At 35.1% G+C, this 17,425-nt stretch overlaps 2 protein-coding genes across 3 annotated transcripts; one reads left to right on the forward strand and one right to left on the reverse strand.

The window, feature by feature from the left end:
- Nucleotides 1–3,441: 3,441 nt before the first annotated feature.
- On the reverse strand, nt 3,442–7,909 carry LOC128216323 (uncharacterized). The gene is made up of 7 exons (XM_052922887.1): nt 7,866–7,909; nt 7,474–7,568; nt 6,820–6,888; nt 6,404–6,590; nt 5,970–6,140; nt 5,608–5,720; nt 3,442–3,603 (listed from the first exon to the last, which is right to left on the reverse strand). Exons 4-7 carry the CDS (start codon nt 6,522–6,524, stop codon nt 3,442–3,444), a joined length of 567 nt encoding a protein of 188 aa, XP_052778847.1. The 5' UTR covers nt 6,525–6,590; nt 6,820–6,888; nt 7,474–7,568; nt 7,866–7,909.
- Nucleotides 7,910–8,524: 615 nt separating this feature from the next.
- LOC128218219 (adhesion G-protein coupled receptor G2-like) lies at nt 8,525–16,243 on the forward strand. Of its 2 annotated transcripts, none has more exons than XM_052925832.1 (6): nt 8,525–8,597; nt 9,784–10,045; nt 11,706–11,895; nt 12,724–12,811; nt 13,418–13,504; nt 15,012–16,243. In XM_052925832.1, the coding sequence occupies exons 2-6, from the start codon at nt 9,790–9,792 to the stop codon at nt 15,195–15,197; spliced, it is 807 nt and encodes a 268-aa protein (XP_052781792.1). In that variant the 5' UTR covers nt 8,525–8,597; nt 9,784–9,789; the 3' UTR covers nt 15,198–16,243. The 2 variants fall into 2 exon arrangements, with proteins under 2 accessions (XP_052781792.1, XP_052781798.1); XM_052925838.1 differs by having other exon boundaries at nt 8,576–8,672.
- Nucleotides 16,244–17,425: the final 1,182 nt, after the last annotated feature.

Raw genomic sequence — 17,425 nt, forward strand, 5'->3', positions numbered from 1 at the left:
TTGCTGGCACGACATTAGCCAATGGAATCTCAAAAATGAAAGTCGTGCTGGTGCGACATTGTCTAGTGAAAAAATGACAATCTCGGACCCATGAACAAGAAAACTCAAATGGAATAGCGATTGATGTTTTAAAAAGTTTTACAAACTTACATATTGTAAGATTAAATATTCAAATACAGCAACGATTTCATTCGAATATAATAGTTGTTCATCACAACCGTTTTGATGTTGATTTTGATAAAAAATATGAAATACAAATGCAATATCACAAAGACAAGTTAGTCTGAAAGTTTGATTGATAGAAAAATGGCAATAAAGGCATGAATACTTGGCACAAGGAAATAACGTTAAAAGATTGTATCTAAAACATGTAAATTTTTCAACCGATCTCGTATTTAAACTAAATGAGATCATTTCATTTCTATGCTTGAATATACAAACATTAAAACCGGTGGTTATCTTTGCAATTAAGTCACATATGTACACTCCTTAATGGTGCATGATAAGGCCATATTTGTCCCAAGTTAGGCCATCTTGGTAGCAATATCATTTTACAAGGAATTATCAAATATAATGTACATGGTGACTTCAATTCAATCTGAATGTTGAATCGTTGATATTTACTGTTTGTCTGTCGGTGTAAATCCAATATAACCCCAAAAGCAAATTACCTCCATCTGCTTAAATGGCATGCTTGAACAGCATCAATACCATAACATTACTTTATGGCCATCTTAAGTCGCAGATATGCTTAATGTCAATTATAATGTCCGCATGTCTGATGGCCCTTCCAATGCATTGTCTATTAGCACAATTCCATTGAAGCCGGCTGTTATACCTAAAGATCATCAACGTAAGACAAACTAAATGCAAAAAGAAGAGTACTATTTAAAGTTTTTTCTGAATCCTCTGGGTATGCCCACCGCAATTAACCAGTAATAAATGTACTCCTTTCTTTTCTTGGCAAACAATATATAATTCTTCCAAATCTTGACCCAAACAACAGCAATTTATAAGAAATGATAACATGATTTAGCACATCATGATTTAACGCATGGTCAAGAATTGACCTTAGATTCTCGGTCAAAAAGGGGTGAATGTGTAGCTGAAGTTGACTCTCGTGTAGAAAATTAAAAGTGGAAAAAATGGCTGGTATTTTATGGCATGATAGGATGACGTGTTCTTGAATTAAGGGTGACTGGTTTGCAATCATACGTCCCGTATAGTAATTTGACAAAACAAACGTAACTGGATAGTTTGCTCTTTCAAAGTGTGTAAAGAAGCAAACCCTGGTACGACTGAATGTTTTTAACTGTGGACAATTTCCTTTACATTCTCAGATTGTGTCTTGTCCCTGTAGTTTCCAACGTATTATCGTCTCATATTTATATATCTAATACCGTATGATATTTGGTAGAACGACTCTCAAATAGTTGTTTTCATGACGGTCTTCAAGTTACTTAAACTGCTTTTAATACATATATACAGGCTACATTCCTGTCTGGACCAAATAAATGAGGTTAGTTTATGTAGTTCCACATATTGCTGTTTTAACATTCCGTGTCGATTTAATAGTCTAAGACTGATGCAGTTGTGCGTTTGTGCCCCTTTCTGACATTATAGTCACCAAGAATTTATTTAAGTCACTTGGTCCTATATGATAAAGTTTCAAATATGTTCAATGTTTTTCTCCATGTTACCAATATTATAGAATGTATTTTACAAAATGTGAGGTATGGAGAATTGTTTTTGATAGATCTGTACTAAAATACACAAGGCTCGAAACAAGTGCGGCAACACTTTTTAAACCCATAGTATTATGTGTGTGTGTGTGTGTGTGACTGTCTGCATGGTATCATGGCAAAAATAATGATGAATCCTTCAAAACAATTTTATTCTGTACTTGTCAATGACCTGTAAGACGAAATACTGTACTGCAGTCACGGCCGGGCCTGTATTTGGTTGATAAGATCAGGAACGGTGTACCGTTATAGTTGTGGCATGACAGTTGGAATCTATATGGAGCGAAAACCCAGACATCACCATCTCCTCTCGATCACGCCATTGCCAGAGATAGATTGCGTATCTAGAGAGATAATGACTCGAACGACATTGTTTTAGACTCGGTTTTTCATCACTTCAATATTTCATCAGATAAAGTTTGAAAAACAACTCGAGTGACACGTAGTATCTAGTATGTTTGAAATAGTTTTGGCTTTGGGTAAGCAATCCAAATTCAAATGCATTACCGCCAAGAGTTACCGGGGTTCTCAATGCAATAATTATTTGTTATGTGGTGCAGTTAAATAAACAATCAGGAGTGTACTGGGTCGTTAGGTTTTCTTCTGTTTGTTGACATACAGCTTTCGTTTCACGATTGTCCCTGTCTTATTAGTTTGTGATTTACCCCTAACACACGATGCTAAATAAGTACACGCGTAGTGATATAAGGCGTGTAAGGCGTCGACCATTGATTGAAAACTTAATACAAAGTTAGTAGTTTTATGCACCAGTCAATTGTAACCACGCCCCCAAAGGTCCGGGGGTATACCGGGGATAACCGGGAATGGGCCGTGTTTTATCTTCCCGGTGGCCCCGCAGTTTCGGTGAATGCGGTGGTTTTGTATTCGCGCCAAATATAGCGGGGAATGTGCCTTACTTAGGGTCCCTGGGGTGCGGGGGCATTTGGCGGGGATTTAACCATCAGTTCGTCCCCACAGGACGGGGGTTTTATCCGGGCTTGGCTGAACCAAAAGTCAAAGTCCCCGCTATTCCCTGGACCTGGAGGGGCCGTGGTTACAATTGACTGGTGCATTACAGTGACAGCTGCGTGTCCTGACTTGCATAGTTTGTGTTTTTTCGTCATTGTTTCGTACCGGCATCTTCGGAACCAACGTGTTACTGTATTTTGCTTACTCAGGTCAACTATTTGTATGAATTGCTTTCTGCTACTTCTGTTTAACCCTCGTAGATCCATTTGAAATGGATCGTATACGTTCATATATTGTCGGAAATTATTGAGTCGTTGTGGTTGGTTACCTCTCTACCTCGGGAGTTACTGAGCTGGTCAGATAAAGAGAGATTGGTATTTTGTCGAATCACTGCCTTACGAGTCAGAAGTATGAGTTTTCATTTTATTATTGCAATATAGTGTGTAAATCAATACCATCAATGGTTGGAAAGTTAACCAGTGTCGACTCTTACCTCTGCTGTCTTTGAACAGTCTAAATCTAATCGGAATTGCTGCTTTCACACTTCAGGTGTATGTTGTGTTTCCTATGGATCAAATTATCTCTTTTCCCAAATGCAATGATATTAATCCGTACAGTACATTTGGTACAGCAAAATTCTTTTTTTCTGACAAACCCCGACATCTTTGGCAAAACAAGGAAAAACAATATCAAATACAGTCAATTAAGTTTATTGATAATCTACACTCGTTCAGGCGAGAACTTTCACGTTTACCACCCTGGATGCCGTTCCACAAGCGTTGGTGACTGTACATACGTAGGGGCCTTCGTTCTCTGTTGTGATGTGGGAGATCACCACGGTTGGCTCGCCTGCAGGCCGGTTCACGTTCACGGGGTATGAGTGGCCTACCACCTGCAATAGTGTTATAGGATGCAGGGTGGAATTTAAACGTGTGTTGAACAACCATACTCCAGTAAACAATTGCGAGTACATGAGTTACAGCACAGAGTTTAGAACAACGTACAGAAACAGCTAGCTTTGATTCAATTCATGCAATTTATAGTAACGATGTTATTAACTAATTCACAGACATTTGATAGCTGAAATTAAGTCAGCATAAAAGTTACATAGAAAAGTAATAACATGTATGTCAAGTTCCTGTATATTATTTCCATAATACGATAGCTGTCCGGAAGTGCATAAACGGTGCTTAAAGGGACTGTACACCAGATTGGCATCAGTGTTTTTCCGTAACTAATCTCAGGACAATTATCTAATAGTATGTGTTACGCTTTGATATCATAATTGTAAAAAAAGTACCAAAATGTTAAATAAAAGAGTGTCGGATCCCGGGTTCGAACCGGTGTCGCCAAAATTGCAGTCAAGCGTCGTATCCAATGACCTACGACGGCTTACTCTAATCGGGTTACATAATTTAGCGATACACCTACCTCGGTAATATCACTAGATAACACCGACTAGCCAATCACGCATAAGGAATGAATTCTACCTGATAGACATACCCAGTAATCTTTTTTAATGGAAAAATACGAAATAACTGCTTATCTTAAATAAATTGTAAACTATGTGGTACTTCAGTTAGTAGGTTTCAAATGCATTGTACACATCGATGCCAAGTTTATGTCAGTTTTCGACAATTTTCTTTTTGTTTCGCTATTTTATCATACGGAGTACAGCCCCTTTAAAACTGACCTAATTCTAATATGTTTGATAAAATATTTAATGATATGCCACATTATTATCAGAAAACGTGGATCACTTTGATTTATAACAATCAGATTTTCTTGACACCAATGTAAAGTATTTCCATTGTGCCTTGCAATTTTTTACTTTAATTTATAACTGTGAGTTGTGTGCATATATAATGTCATTTGTCTGCAAAATAGTATGAAGATATGACAGCAAAACCTTTACAGAGAAATTGTCAAAATCTTATAACCATTGACTACTTGCCATTTCAACAAAAAATGTCATCTTCCAGTTCACTTTTATAATGTTGTGGGAAAGGATAGAAACTTAGTGGATTACAGAATTGGATACTTTAGTAAAAAGTTTGTTGTCTTAAGTTTCTGATGCAGTATTCAATTCTGAGACATATTTAATAAATATATCATATATATATATTTCTTTTGATAATGATAATGCAATTGGATGTGATCTGACGTCAAATTAGGCGGGTGCCATCCCCCTTTCGGTACGCCGGCTTCCGAGCAATTTCGGGCGGTATCCCGGTTGCCGAATTTAGGTACGCCGGATTTCACTAACATAGTACTCAGGATTTGGATTCCATAAAAAACACACAAGTTACAGTAATAAACTGAGTTTCATTTACAAAAGAAATAATGTCTATATAGTATCATTTTCGAATAAAACATGCACAAATTACCTCAGGGGAGAGCCCCCAAAACCCCTAATCATATTTTACCCTATATTGTTTGGTCCAAGTTCTTCAATCCTTCGACACCCAACGCTAAATCTACAAACCGCCGCTAGTCACGAGTATTGAATATTAATGAATAGTGAGGGAGTGACAGCCTCATTTAGCAGCATTTCAGTAGTTCCCAATGTTATCATGTCAAAATTTCAGATTGAGAACCTTTTACAATATTCTTCCTAACCATGATAAAAAATAGGTACAAATAACAACAGAATAAACAATTGTTTCCGAACACCTCTTGAGGGGTTTGTAATTGCATGATACCAGCAGCTAGGTGAGCTCTCACGTCGCTGAATATACTTTGTGTCATTTAGCGGTGTGTCTCTTGTTAAATGTCTGGTTGGCCTTATTCCTTGTGTCAACAAGATATTTTTTCATATCGAAAGACATGTTCGATGGTGATTAATTTATTGTTGTTGCTGTTTAATTTAATAATTAAGAACGCAAACCGCTGGTACCTCAGGTATTCTCCAGGAGAGTGTGTCAAAGTTCGTGGCATTGCAGTAGAGAACGAGAAAGCTCCTTGTAAACACGAATTGGTCGCTGTCTATGTAAGTAATAACCGGAGGATCTGTTGGGAAATAGAATATCAGCCTACTACTTTTAACGTGTTGAAAATTGTGTGATCCTGAGATTGATATTATAATCAAAAAGGTTTTTGAAAAATTAGTGTTCGCTCTGAAATGTATAAGGGTGTTCCTTGTTTACATGTAACTGAATAGAAAAATAAATTTGCACATGTATGTATAATAATGGTGAGCATGTATACGTTCGTAAGTATTGAATGGGGTTGAATGATATCAATCCAAATGTGACATACTCGTGCAGCAGACTCTGGTATGGCAGATTTTGGTGTCGAACTTGTTCCCTGTGCACACACGAGGGTCCTGGTCGAGACAGTGCCTGAACCGGTGTTGGATGCCATCGTGACCGCAGGAGTACGGGCAATGGGTCCAACTGGACCACACCGACCATAAACTACTTGTGGTGACTATTCATAAAGATGTGAATTGCTGAACATCAAAAAATAAGTTCTAATGGACAAGTAGATTATATTATATTCCTCAAACTTAATTTAGTGTTTGGTAATGTAAGTGTATACTGAGCTTTTCCGCTATCATTATTTTAGGCAAACTCATTAGTTATACAATGTTTTAACTTATGACAACTTATACATTACGTAGTAAGTTTATCCCCATATTTTTATATAATATCTTTGTCTAATATATAGGATTGACATTGAAATATAATTACTCGCGGTAGGAAGTGTTGTTGTTGTTGCCATTGTTGTTGTTGTTGTTGTTGAGGGCGGTTGGCATTCCACAGAGTTACATATTGACTGCTCGCAGCAGGTCTCACACTCGAGAGTCCTCATGGGACCCGCGCGTCTACCAATCAACTCACCTTGTGAACCGTGATCTACATCAGGGCCGCTACACGTCTGAATTGAGTAAAGGTGAAGGCCATTAATTTTCTGGGCTTGTCCCTGCAGTTACCATTGTTTAATTTAAAACGAAAATATCCACAACTCAGGGGAATTTCAATAAAAAGAATGATCTACTAGCGAAATAAAAAGTGTTTGTATCCTTTGCAAAATATTTTTGTTTATTGTGGTATGAGGGAGAAGTACATCTCGCGGCCATTCTAAAAAACTATTGTTTAATAATTACTTCAGGATCTGTACATCCAGTATCATACGTGATTGCCCCGTTGACGTTGAATCTCTTCAAGAAACAGACCTAAAATGTGTGGAATGGATTAAGTTGCTGTACAAAAAGGTATGAGGGAATATCACAATGTATTTTCTTTCACAGTTCTACAACATTAATATTGGTCCATTTATAAAGGATTTTTTTTTTAATTTAGAGGATGGATCATATTTATTGAAAGGATTCTTGACCATCCGTGGACGTATTACTTATAAGTTTATATAGTTTACAGTATTACACCAATGTTTACATAGTTATTTTATTAGTACATGATTTAACGCGATCGTGACAAATGCTGCATTGTTACTTGGCACTGGATAAAAAGGGCAATTTATTGTGTTTGAATGGGTTAATGACTTTACTAATATTAACACATAATAATGGCATAGTTTAGATTATTTTCATATGCAAATTTATCAGATTTTCTCATGAAAGTAAATGGTCAAATAGGTCTGAGGATCTCATTATATGTTCAAACAAAGTTTTATATCTTTAGTGCATATCATTTAATGAAATAACTGTCTTGAATTGTTCGCTTGTAAACACGCTGGTATAACATTGAGCATAAATATACATGTACATGTTTTGCACATGCATGATACACGTTTTGCATACTTGACTTGGAGGACATTGCACGAGGTTTGCACACGTCGTCGCATGTGTTTGGTCGGAACATGAGTAGCAAAACAGCTGCCCATTCACACGGCTGTCTACAATCGGCATCAACTCGTGTTTGAACGGACAATGACAGAGATATAGATAGATAAAATCAAACCGGCTCGAATAGATAACGTTGCCATTACTTGAATAAACTAGAGCGTTCAGAAACAGAATTCTATTTTATGTACACCTATTGAACTTTATTGACAATGTGCCGATATTCATATCAGTATTTATCAAGTCATTAATTTTACTACGTGTCGTTATCTATTTTTATTTTCTTTAATATGGAATACAGATTCAAGAAAAAAAAATGTGCAAACTTAACAAAACAAATAGCTATTTACCTATAGAAGCCGCGAGTACAAAGATGAAATGGCATATAAAGCAATCCATGAAACTTACTTATTTTGAACTGGTTATAATTAAAGAAAGGAGTCTTATCTTTAGAAACCTAGGCTTAGAGATTGGTTGGCAAAACCATTTGTATTGATATTCTGCCATAGTGTTGAGCTAGTCCCCGTTCTTATTAACACGTTAACGAAAAAATCGCACAGAACTTTTCCTGGAGCGGATTTATATGTACATTTTATTGTTTTGGTCTTCCGAAAACATAGTTTAAAATGCCGCCTCGAATTCCAAAATTAAAAATAACAAAACGTTGATAACAATTTGTAATCGAAAATTAATATAATGTTCGAGAACATGTCAATATTTCAACACCGCTTTGAGACAAATGGAATGCATTAAACTGTACCATATACAACTAGTATGTGTTTGCACACGCGACTTCGTTTGCATTGCCGACAATAGCATATTATTATCCCTGTTTTTGTTTTTCTATATATCTTGCCGTTTATGGACGTTTCATTTTCCTTTGTATAAGATGTTGCCGTTAAAATGTTTTCACCATCTGATAGTGACTTCAGATGTACAGAAGTGTACATCTTCTCGCAAATACATTACGTTTAAAGTATACTGTCGTCGCTAAAGTGCTAAACGGAAAACTATTTTTTACAGAGTTTTCTCCCTTATTTCAATTTGCGCCACTGATTCTCGTTTTCCTACCCATTTATATTGTAAGTGAGAATCCGCATGCACATTAAATTAAATACTTGTAGCAACTCACTGCATTTACTAGTCGTATTATCAAGGTATTCATCCAAAATGCTGACTAGTTATATCTGATAAACTATTATTCAATATTTGCAGAAGTGTGTTGTTGTTTTTGAATGCTGATCACATGAATCAGTTTCGTTGACATAAGGGTTTCAACCAGGTCCGACGTGCCCTCCGCTGTCTAGCTTGAAGCCGACACCCTTTTTTTGACGACATGCTATAATTAGTTTAGTGGCGAGTGTTATCGAAACCATAATCAATTATGACCAAACATGTTTTTGTTGTTATTGCAACAGTTGACTGAGAAGGCGTGTTAGGCATAATACAATATCAGCCAATCCGGATCCCAGATAGCCAGAAGATCAACAGTGCTGTTTTGTGTTCAAGCATGAATACACTGTGTTTCACACCTTTTGCTGTGACGTCAACAGTGTCAAAATAAATAATAGCCTATGAGTCCATTGTATTATCAGAATACTTGAGAAATACGGGTTTCAAAAGATACATGAAAGGAAACAACAACAAAAATATAATTTTTTTTTATGTAATCAGATTGTATTCGGTATTTATAAATCAACGCCACAGATCTGTATGCTTGTCTTAAAAACAGGAAATTGCACCATTTTGATAACTTTGATAAAGAAATGGCCAGTGGGAGAAACCCTCTCAAACTCTCCCCTCCCTGTTGAAATTTCTGGCAAAACCCCTCAACATCACCTCATTAATGACTTTTCCTTATCCAAATGTTAAACATGTCACAAAGCATACAATGAACCATAAATTTATGTAAAACATACCATGGACTTGATATTTTTAATGTACAGGTTCAGGAAATTTGCCCAACCCATCAGGAAATTGCTAGTATTTATAGGTATACATAACTCATTTTTATATGCTGTCCGCGCTTTTTTTAATGGGGTTTCTCCAAGCCAAACATTAAATTTTAAAGTACTGGCCTGGATTGCATTTTGTAATGAATAATGTATACATCTACTTTGATACTGAGACTAAGGCTGAATGTCATACGGATTGTACTTTATAACTTACTTCTAGTTGAAGGGTATACGGAATGTCATTCGGATTGTACTTTTTAACTTACTTCAAGTTGAAGAGTATAATTATTTTGTTAATTTATATATGTTTTAGACAAGAATGTCAGAACCAGTGACTCCAGATATTAGTGAACAGACCACAGAACCAGTGACTTCAGATAATAGTCAACAGTCCACAGAACCAGTGGCTGCAGATAGCAGTCAACAGACCACAGAACAAATTACTCCAGATAGCAGTCAACAGACCACAGAACCAACCTCTCCAGGTAGCAGTCAACAGACCACAGAAGTTCCAGTGCAAGAATCTATTATAACCACAGTACCAATAACTGACAAAAAAGAACCGAGTCAAACAGGTAGCTAAGAAGTTCACAAAAGGATGAGTATTATAAATGCATTTTACAATGAGGTTGTCATTTTTTAAAATGTGTTCAGGTTTTTTTTAGATTTTGAGATTTTTGCAAACCAATTGGACAGACAGATGCAATAAAAAGCCAAGGTTTGCCTAGATTTGAAAGGAGCATATTAAATACCTGGTGAATATCATTCAGGTGCTTGTCTGACATCTGTTTTGCTTAATATTACAGATGAAAAATATTAGCCTGTATAAATGGGGTTTTCAATTAATAGCTATGTGGCCACAAGTTACAATGTTAAAAGGCTGCAAAATATCGCTTATATTTTTTATCTGTACACAAATCATTGCTTTTTTTTACCTTTTAAGCCAAAAGATAACCACAATAATGCATGAAAGTAAATATGTTGTTTTTCATGCATCTATCTAGCTTTTGTACATAATATAAATTTACAATTACTTACATACCCATCAATATTATCACAGTGGCAATTGAATGAATCAAATGTGTTATGAACTGTTTGAAATATTCAGATATTAAACAAAATATACTGACAAACTAGAATTTGTAGCTATCTGAAGATCTATTTTGAAACTAAAGAAAATATGCCAGTTTTATCACCCCTTCCTTTGGTGCTCTAAAAATTTGTGACAATTGATGAATTGCCTATAATAGTTGAAAAGTTATGGCTTACACACCAATTCTATACTTTTAAACAAAAACCTCCCAAGTTTGACCTTGACCTTTGAGATAAGAATAAAAAATGTATGCACAACAAGTTTTCATGGTGAAAGTTGAAATGAAATCTTATCAATAAAAAGTTATTGTTGTGACAGGGTTGTAATGAACTGTAATTATTATATATGCCAACCTTGAGGGCATAAAACGTGCCCAAGTTGACATGGATTTCAACAAAAGTCAATATTGAAATAGAGTAACTTAGAAAAATGTATCCCAAATCTACTTTTCTGAGGATACAAGATTTCACACTTATTTTTGTGAAAATGTAATGCCAAATTGATGAGCAACATGCAATAATTGGGAATTCTAAATGATTTTAAAGAAATTATCCATTTGGATGGTCTGAATATCTGATCAGTGGGATGTCTTGAAAAAGGCTTGATATTATGTTAAACTAAGTAAGGATTATAATATATATTACATCTTTGAGTCTCTAAGCCGTTCTCTTTTCATTTCAGTTTTGTTGATAATGCTTAACAGTAAGATTTGTTTGTTTCCAGTTTCATGAGTAATCCTAAACATTTTTACTCAACCCTTTTTTCTTTTTAGCCATTGGATAATTTTTTTCTGACCATTTAGTTTTTCTTCCTTTGGTTTATATCTTTCAGAAATTTCTTGTACCAGCAAGACGCGTTAATGTTCTGTTTTAATTCAACCCTCTAACATTGACTAACTCTTTTATTATTTTCTTATTTGATATGATTGAGGGTTTTTAAATGTAACATTGTACATGTACATAAGTACATGTAGACTATTACATGCAAATTGTGTTACACTTGCAATTTCATTTGCAATATAAGTTTATCAGGCTGCTATTCAGATCCATGTATATTTTATTGTTATAATGCATTGGAGCATCTGCGACATGTATGTGTGTATGATTTAGTATATATCTAATCAAGGCACCTTTAAATAACAGATGAACTGCCCCCTTCTAATGTGCATGATGATGCAAGCAAGGCACTGCCAGATTCCTCCAACCAGACTATAGTGTATATCCCTCCTGACATCAATGTTGAGCCGGCAGTGATTGAGAAACTCACGCTCGGGACACTGGAAATGTTCTTGCCCAATCTGCAGAAAGCTAAATCTTCACTGAATGAAGTATTGTAAGTAAATGAACAGTTCAAAACAATATATTTCATAATTTTTGAACCACCATTAACTAAGAAATTGATAAAAACTCTGGCATAAAATGAATTTAACACAATCTGAGTAATGTATTAATTCATTAATTTCAAGTCTTCATATTTTGCTTATAAGCATGTTTTATTATTTAAAGAAAAAGAGTTATTTGCAAGCCTCAGTGTTTGGTCAGTGTCATAGTGTAAAGACTTTCACCGTGGCAATAGCTAAAAATTATTTCAACATAAGAACATGTAACTTGTGATAATAAGCAGACATGTTGCAGGGCTCATATCTTTGGTGCTGATAATTGTCAAGCTATGCACCTTAATAATTTACAAAAAATCATGAAGCAGATTGATATTTCACATTCAATAAGCTATACGGCCCATGAGGACAAACTCAATATTTACTAATATTTACAATGGTACATACACATACTAGTACATGATTAGGAGAAGGCACACAATAATTGTTTAAACAATGCTTTGAAAAATACTACTACTTATAATGGTCAATATGTCAAGTTTTGAACCCGATTTGTGTTAAAAAGCAGGCGAGTGTTGGCATTTACTCCACGCCTTGTTAAATTTCCATTTATATCTCTCAAATTATTTTAGAAATAACAGGTCAATATAATTTGATACCCAGTATTATAGATAAAGTTGTAAGGGTATCCAATTCAAAAAAATTATCGTATTTCACAACAAGTGTAAGCAAGGCTAAAACATTCTAAACCAGTATTTGATAATAATTTTGTTAACAATACATGGGTAATTGCATATAAACTCATGTTGATTTTCTTTGTCCAGGCACAATCAAGAAGTTTTGATAGAAACGATTCAGCAAGAGAATGCTAAGTTCACAGAGTCTGCAGCTATGCAAGAACTCCGAGATACGGTGAGTATGCTCATGCTTAGTAAAGATGGTATCCATTGTCAACAGTTTTCTGTGCTGAAAACATATATCATGTCTTGTTATTGTCCTTCACTAAATCTTACTGCAACTATGGTAAAACTAACCTACACGTGTATATTAAGCTTCAGTTATGTTCTTATTACAAGCCATGTACTTCTTTTACTAATTGTTTTAGGGGATAATTGTTGATCATGTATCAGTAGATCAGATGATACTTCATAATAGATGATTATGTGCATCTGTGGTAAATGTTTATGTTAATTGGTATTTGTCCGAGAGGTAGATAGATAGATAAGTCTTTAGACTGACAAAGATCAGCAAGTAATTTGTACAATTCTAGTTGATTAATATTATATTTTCAACACAAATTGGTTATCAATTTGTACAATGCTGCTACATTAATGGTGCATTTTTGCGACAAAATGGTTAAGAATTTCAGTCTTTTCTGAGGCTCTAAAATTACAAAAACATCATAATGAGCCAGCCTGCTGCTGCTATACAAAATATTTGATAAAGTTTTATATAAATACACTGAATATTATATAAACAAATTTTGTAATACAAATTACCATGGTGTTTTTTTTCCAGATGCTGCAAGCCAAATCTTACCACAGCAAACTTGTCAATTTAAAGAGGGAAATGAATGGTTTAATGGACAAATCAGTAAAACTAAAGGTTTGAAAAACACTATATTATTGATATGAATAATGTTTCACAAACATTTTCAACATACTTGTATGAAATATTCATTTTAAATAACACTGACATTATACCATCATTGATGTGTATACATGCCATATCTAGCAGCTGGTCAAGGGGTGGAATCTTGGGGAATCCCCGTAAAGTTAATGCATACCCTGGTTTTTGGGAATTAAAAGTGTTCTGGGTTGTTAACCAGGTTTTCACAATGTGAAACCTGGTAATCGAATGTCATCTGTTGTTGTTTGGGTGGGCCGGTGGCTGGTGTGAAATTTAAATGTACCTATAGTATCAAATAATTGCACTGATGTTTATACTACTGTTTGCATATACTATATGTCAAACATCAGTACAATTATTTGAAAAAATTCCGGGGGGGGGGGGGGGAGGCATACCCCCGGACCCCGGACCCCCCTAGTGTGCGTTGACATTATGACGAGTGTCCCGGAATCGACCCAAGAAATTATCACATGTATGCATATAGTGACCTTATATAGGAAGAGTTTAAGGAGACCTTTCATGGGATTGTTACTTAAAATATAAAAAACGATTGGAACTGAATAACTTTAGTTAGGGTGGACATATTTTGTCCAAACTTTGTATAGTTAAAGGAAAAATTTATGGAGGCCTTTCATGGGAATGTGTTTTAGGCCTTAGGGTAAAAGGTCACTGTTGCTAAAGTTAGAAAAACAGTCTCACAATAAAGGCTGAAATTCTTCAGTAAGTCAAAGAAAAGCTGATTAAGTCGCATTACAGGGTTTCTTGTTTTGTTTCGTGTGTTTATGATTGGAAAAAATGCAGACTACATTGCTTTGTACATTATATTTTCTTACAACACATAAATATACTCAGTACAGTGCAATTCAATTAAAAGAAAATGCTACCTTAAACAATATGCTTTTTGAAAGCAAAACATGCAAAGAAAAAATGTAACCGTAGAGCAATATAGATATGTGAATAAATTTATTCTATCTTGCATCTAAAATTATGTTGTTATTCTGCTCATTAAAGTCAACGTGTGAAAAAAAATCCCCTGGGCTAATGTCAAAACCTCCTTGAATTCTGAACAAAATCCCCTGGAATAGTTGCCAGAAATATGACATATATGAATGCCCTTACATCAACCACCATGAAACTTTGTTAACTGGTTCCCAACCCATGATTATAGCGAATTAGATAAATAATGTGTGGAGTTATTCCTCCTAGAACACCAGAGTAAGACAGTAGAACATCAGCTTCAGCTTCTGGTTCATGTGTATGTTGTAAATGTTTATTTGTTATATAAAAATACTGTTTAAACCAACTTCTGGTTCACTTGTCTTTATGTACACTTCTGTACGATGTTTATTTGAATGAAACATCTCATGTTCCTGTATTATTCTAAATTCTAAAACTATTTTATCAAGAATGATATTAACCCTATAATGATGTACTGTTTGTTTCATGTTACATTCTCATAAATTATAACTTACTTGTTCTATAGCGAAGAGCTGTAAAACTGCAGCAGCAGAAGCAGAAAGAAGATATGAGCAGGGTGATGCAGCGAGAACGGGAACTGGAACGCGAGCAGCTGCTGCAGGCCAAGGTTGCCAAACCCACGCAAACTTCACCACAAGGTCAGGGTCAAGGTCACACCCAGCAGGACACACCCCCACAAGGACACACCTAGCCCAGTTAAATGGCTTGTAGTGATTCATTGTATGCTGTGATATATTTGTTTTCCATTCCATTTTATTCACATTAAGGAATAGTATGTATAAGAAATTGTTTTGTGTATGTACCAACCTGTATTTGTAAAATAAAAAACACTGCTCTTGCTTTAGGTAACACTCAGCATTGTAAAGGAGCTTTGTATGAGAGTAATTTATGTGATCATGTTTCATGTTTGTTTCAGTTCATTGTTTAAGTGGGTTTTTTTAATATCTTTGTATGTTCCAAAAGGAGGGAATATTGATATTGCACCATTTGTCTATGGGTAACTGTGTGTCCATCTGGCAATGTTAAGCGTTATGTTCTGGGTCATCTTTTTCACTTACTTTAAAGGCTATTACTTTAAATTTCATAATTTCTTGGCACTATTAGTGCAACAATTTGCATATGGAACTCAATATCCTATAAGTAGATTTATAGACCTTTAAACACTGAGAAATTGGCCAGTCACAAGTTGTCAATCAATAATAGGAATATATTTGTAAATAAATGGAAGCACATGTTTTCATTATCCAATGGATTATTTGAAAAATCTCCCCAAATGATCTTGACAAGTTGTAATAATGACTGTGGTAAATTGTCAACTCTTTAAATAAATATTGTGGTTTTTTTTAAATGTTTTATATAGGTTTAATGCTTGACTCTATTTATATATAAAAGCTGTTGCCTTCCAATTTACACACTTTGCGCCGTGATATATTTTGTTGAACAAGATGCATTATTCTATTACAGTTCTTAGCCATCATAAGTGGAGTGCATATACTAGAACTGGTAAATATGCATAAACCTAGATGCTTTGGTGCAGATTTAAGGGACAAATAGCTACCTGTATCTTGGTATCTTGGTCCGTTAGAGGACATTTATCACATCCCTGTGAGACTGAGACGGTTTTCATTATCTCCTGTTTGTGCAATATACTGTAATGCTTTATTGCATCATTTTATTGGAATGTGTGTGATCTGTCAATAATTTTATCATATTAAGAAATAAAGATGGGTGAACTAATTTGTGTTCTTTTTACATTGTTCTTCTCACCATGTCTTAAATGATCACATACAAAAAATCTGATTATTACAAAAACATTATATCAATCAATCAAGGCATGTTTATAAACAGAATTTAAATATTTCATGTATAATATACCTATTAATGTACCTACAGGTATGTGCATATTGTAAACAATATACAGATGTTTGCTGTAATGAAAAATGGTGTGCTACCTGAGTGTCATCTTATTTGTAACATTTTCTAAACCGCATTAAGGTGTTTTAAGAGTGTGTTGAAGATGACCTGTGACCCACTGACCCCTCAAACAATGTGGTCCATCTTTTGGTTAAGTACAACCTACCTGTGAAGTTTCATAATCGTAGGTAATTGCGTAAACAAAGTTTTTCAATCAATTTCGAACGTAACTTTTTACCTTTGTGTACATTACGCCAAAGACAAACAGGCATATTGGACCATCTTCTGGTCAAATACAACCTACTACTGAAGTTCTAGGTCAACCCATTCTCGAGTTATTGTACAGTAAACTTTCCATAACACTTTTAAAAGTGACCTTTGATCTACTGAACCCAAACACAAAGGTAATCTATTGGTCGTGGGTAGCCTTCCACAGAAGTTTAATGGTCCGAACAACTTTTATCAACTTGAAAAAGTTATCGTGCAGACAAAGTTGTCATAATATTGCTGACCATAAACTTGACCCTTGACACACTTAATTGTCTGAAACAAGTGCTTGATTGGATAAAGACGTTCAAAGAAGAAATGCTTTCACATACCGTTGACCTTTGACTTACTGAACTTCAAAAAAAGGGTCATCTACTGGGCCAAGTATAACCCATCATTGATGTTTATGGTCTTTAGTCAAACCATTCTTAATTTAGGACCTTGACTGACCTACTTCATTCTTTATTTTTTGTGACCTTGACCTGGGTCTTGCATGTGACACACCTCATAATGCTGACCATTTGTGCTTAGTTACATGACAGTCCAATCATACATGGTTAAGATGTGGCTCAGACAAGTTACTGGCCAATGAACACAACTCATTTTGACCTGTAAGTTTGATCTAAACCTTTGAGATACAGGCCTGATCTATACCAAACACACCTAATCATGGAGAACATATGTGCCCAGCTACTTGGGATTCCTATGATGCATTTGAGTAACAGAACTGTGATGTGC

This window comes from Mya arenaria, chromosome 2 (genome assembly GCF_026914265.1).
Source record: "Mya arenaria isolate MELC-2E11 chromosome 2, ASM2691426v1".
NCBI classification, from domain to species: domain Eukaryota; kingdom Metazoa; phylum Mollusca; class Bivalvia; order Myida; family Myidae; genus Mya; species Mya arenaria.

Excerpts from the sequence above, each read along its gene's own strand:
- LOC128216323 (XM_052922887.1), bottom strand. The coding sequence starts at position 6,524 with ATGAGGACTCTCGAGTGTGAGACCTGCTGCGAGCAGTCAATATGTAAC. Across the intron at positions 6,141-6,403 it reads AACAACACTTCCTACCGCGA|TCACCACAAGTAGTTTATGG; the intron begins GTAATTATATTT and ends CTTTATGAATAG. Across the intron at positions 5,721-5,969 it reads TACCAGAGTCTGCTGCACGA|ATCCTCCGGTTATTACTTAC; the intron begins GTATGTCACATT and ends ATTTCCCAACAG.
- LOC128218219 (XM_052925832.1), top strand. The coding sequence starts at position 9,790 with ATGTCAGAACCAGTGACTCCAGATATTAGTGAACAGACCACAGAACCA. Across the intron at positions 11,896-12,723 it reads TCTTCACTGAATGAAGTATT|GCACAATCAAGAAGTTTTGA; the intron begins GTAAGTAAATGA and ends TTCTTTGTCCAG. Across the intron at positions 12,812-13,417 it reads TGCAAGAACTCCGAGATACG|ATGCTGCAAGCCAAATCTTA; the intron begins GTGAGTATGCTC and ends TTTTTTTTCCAG.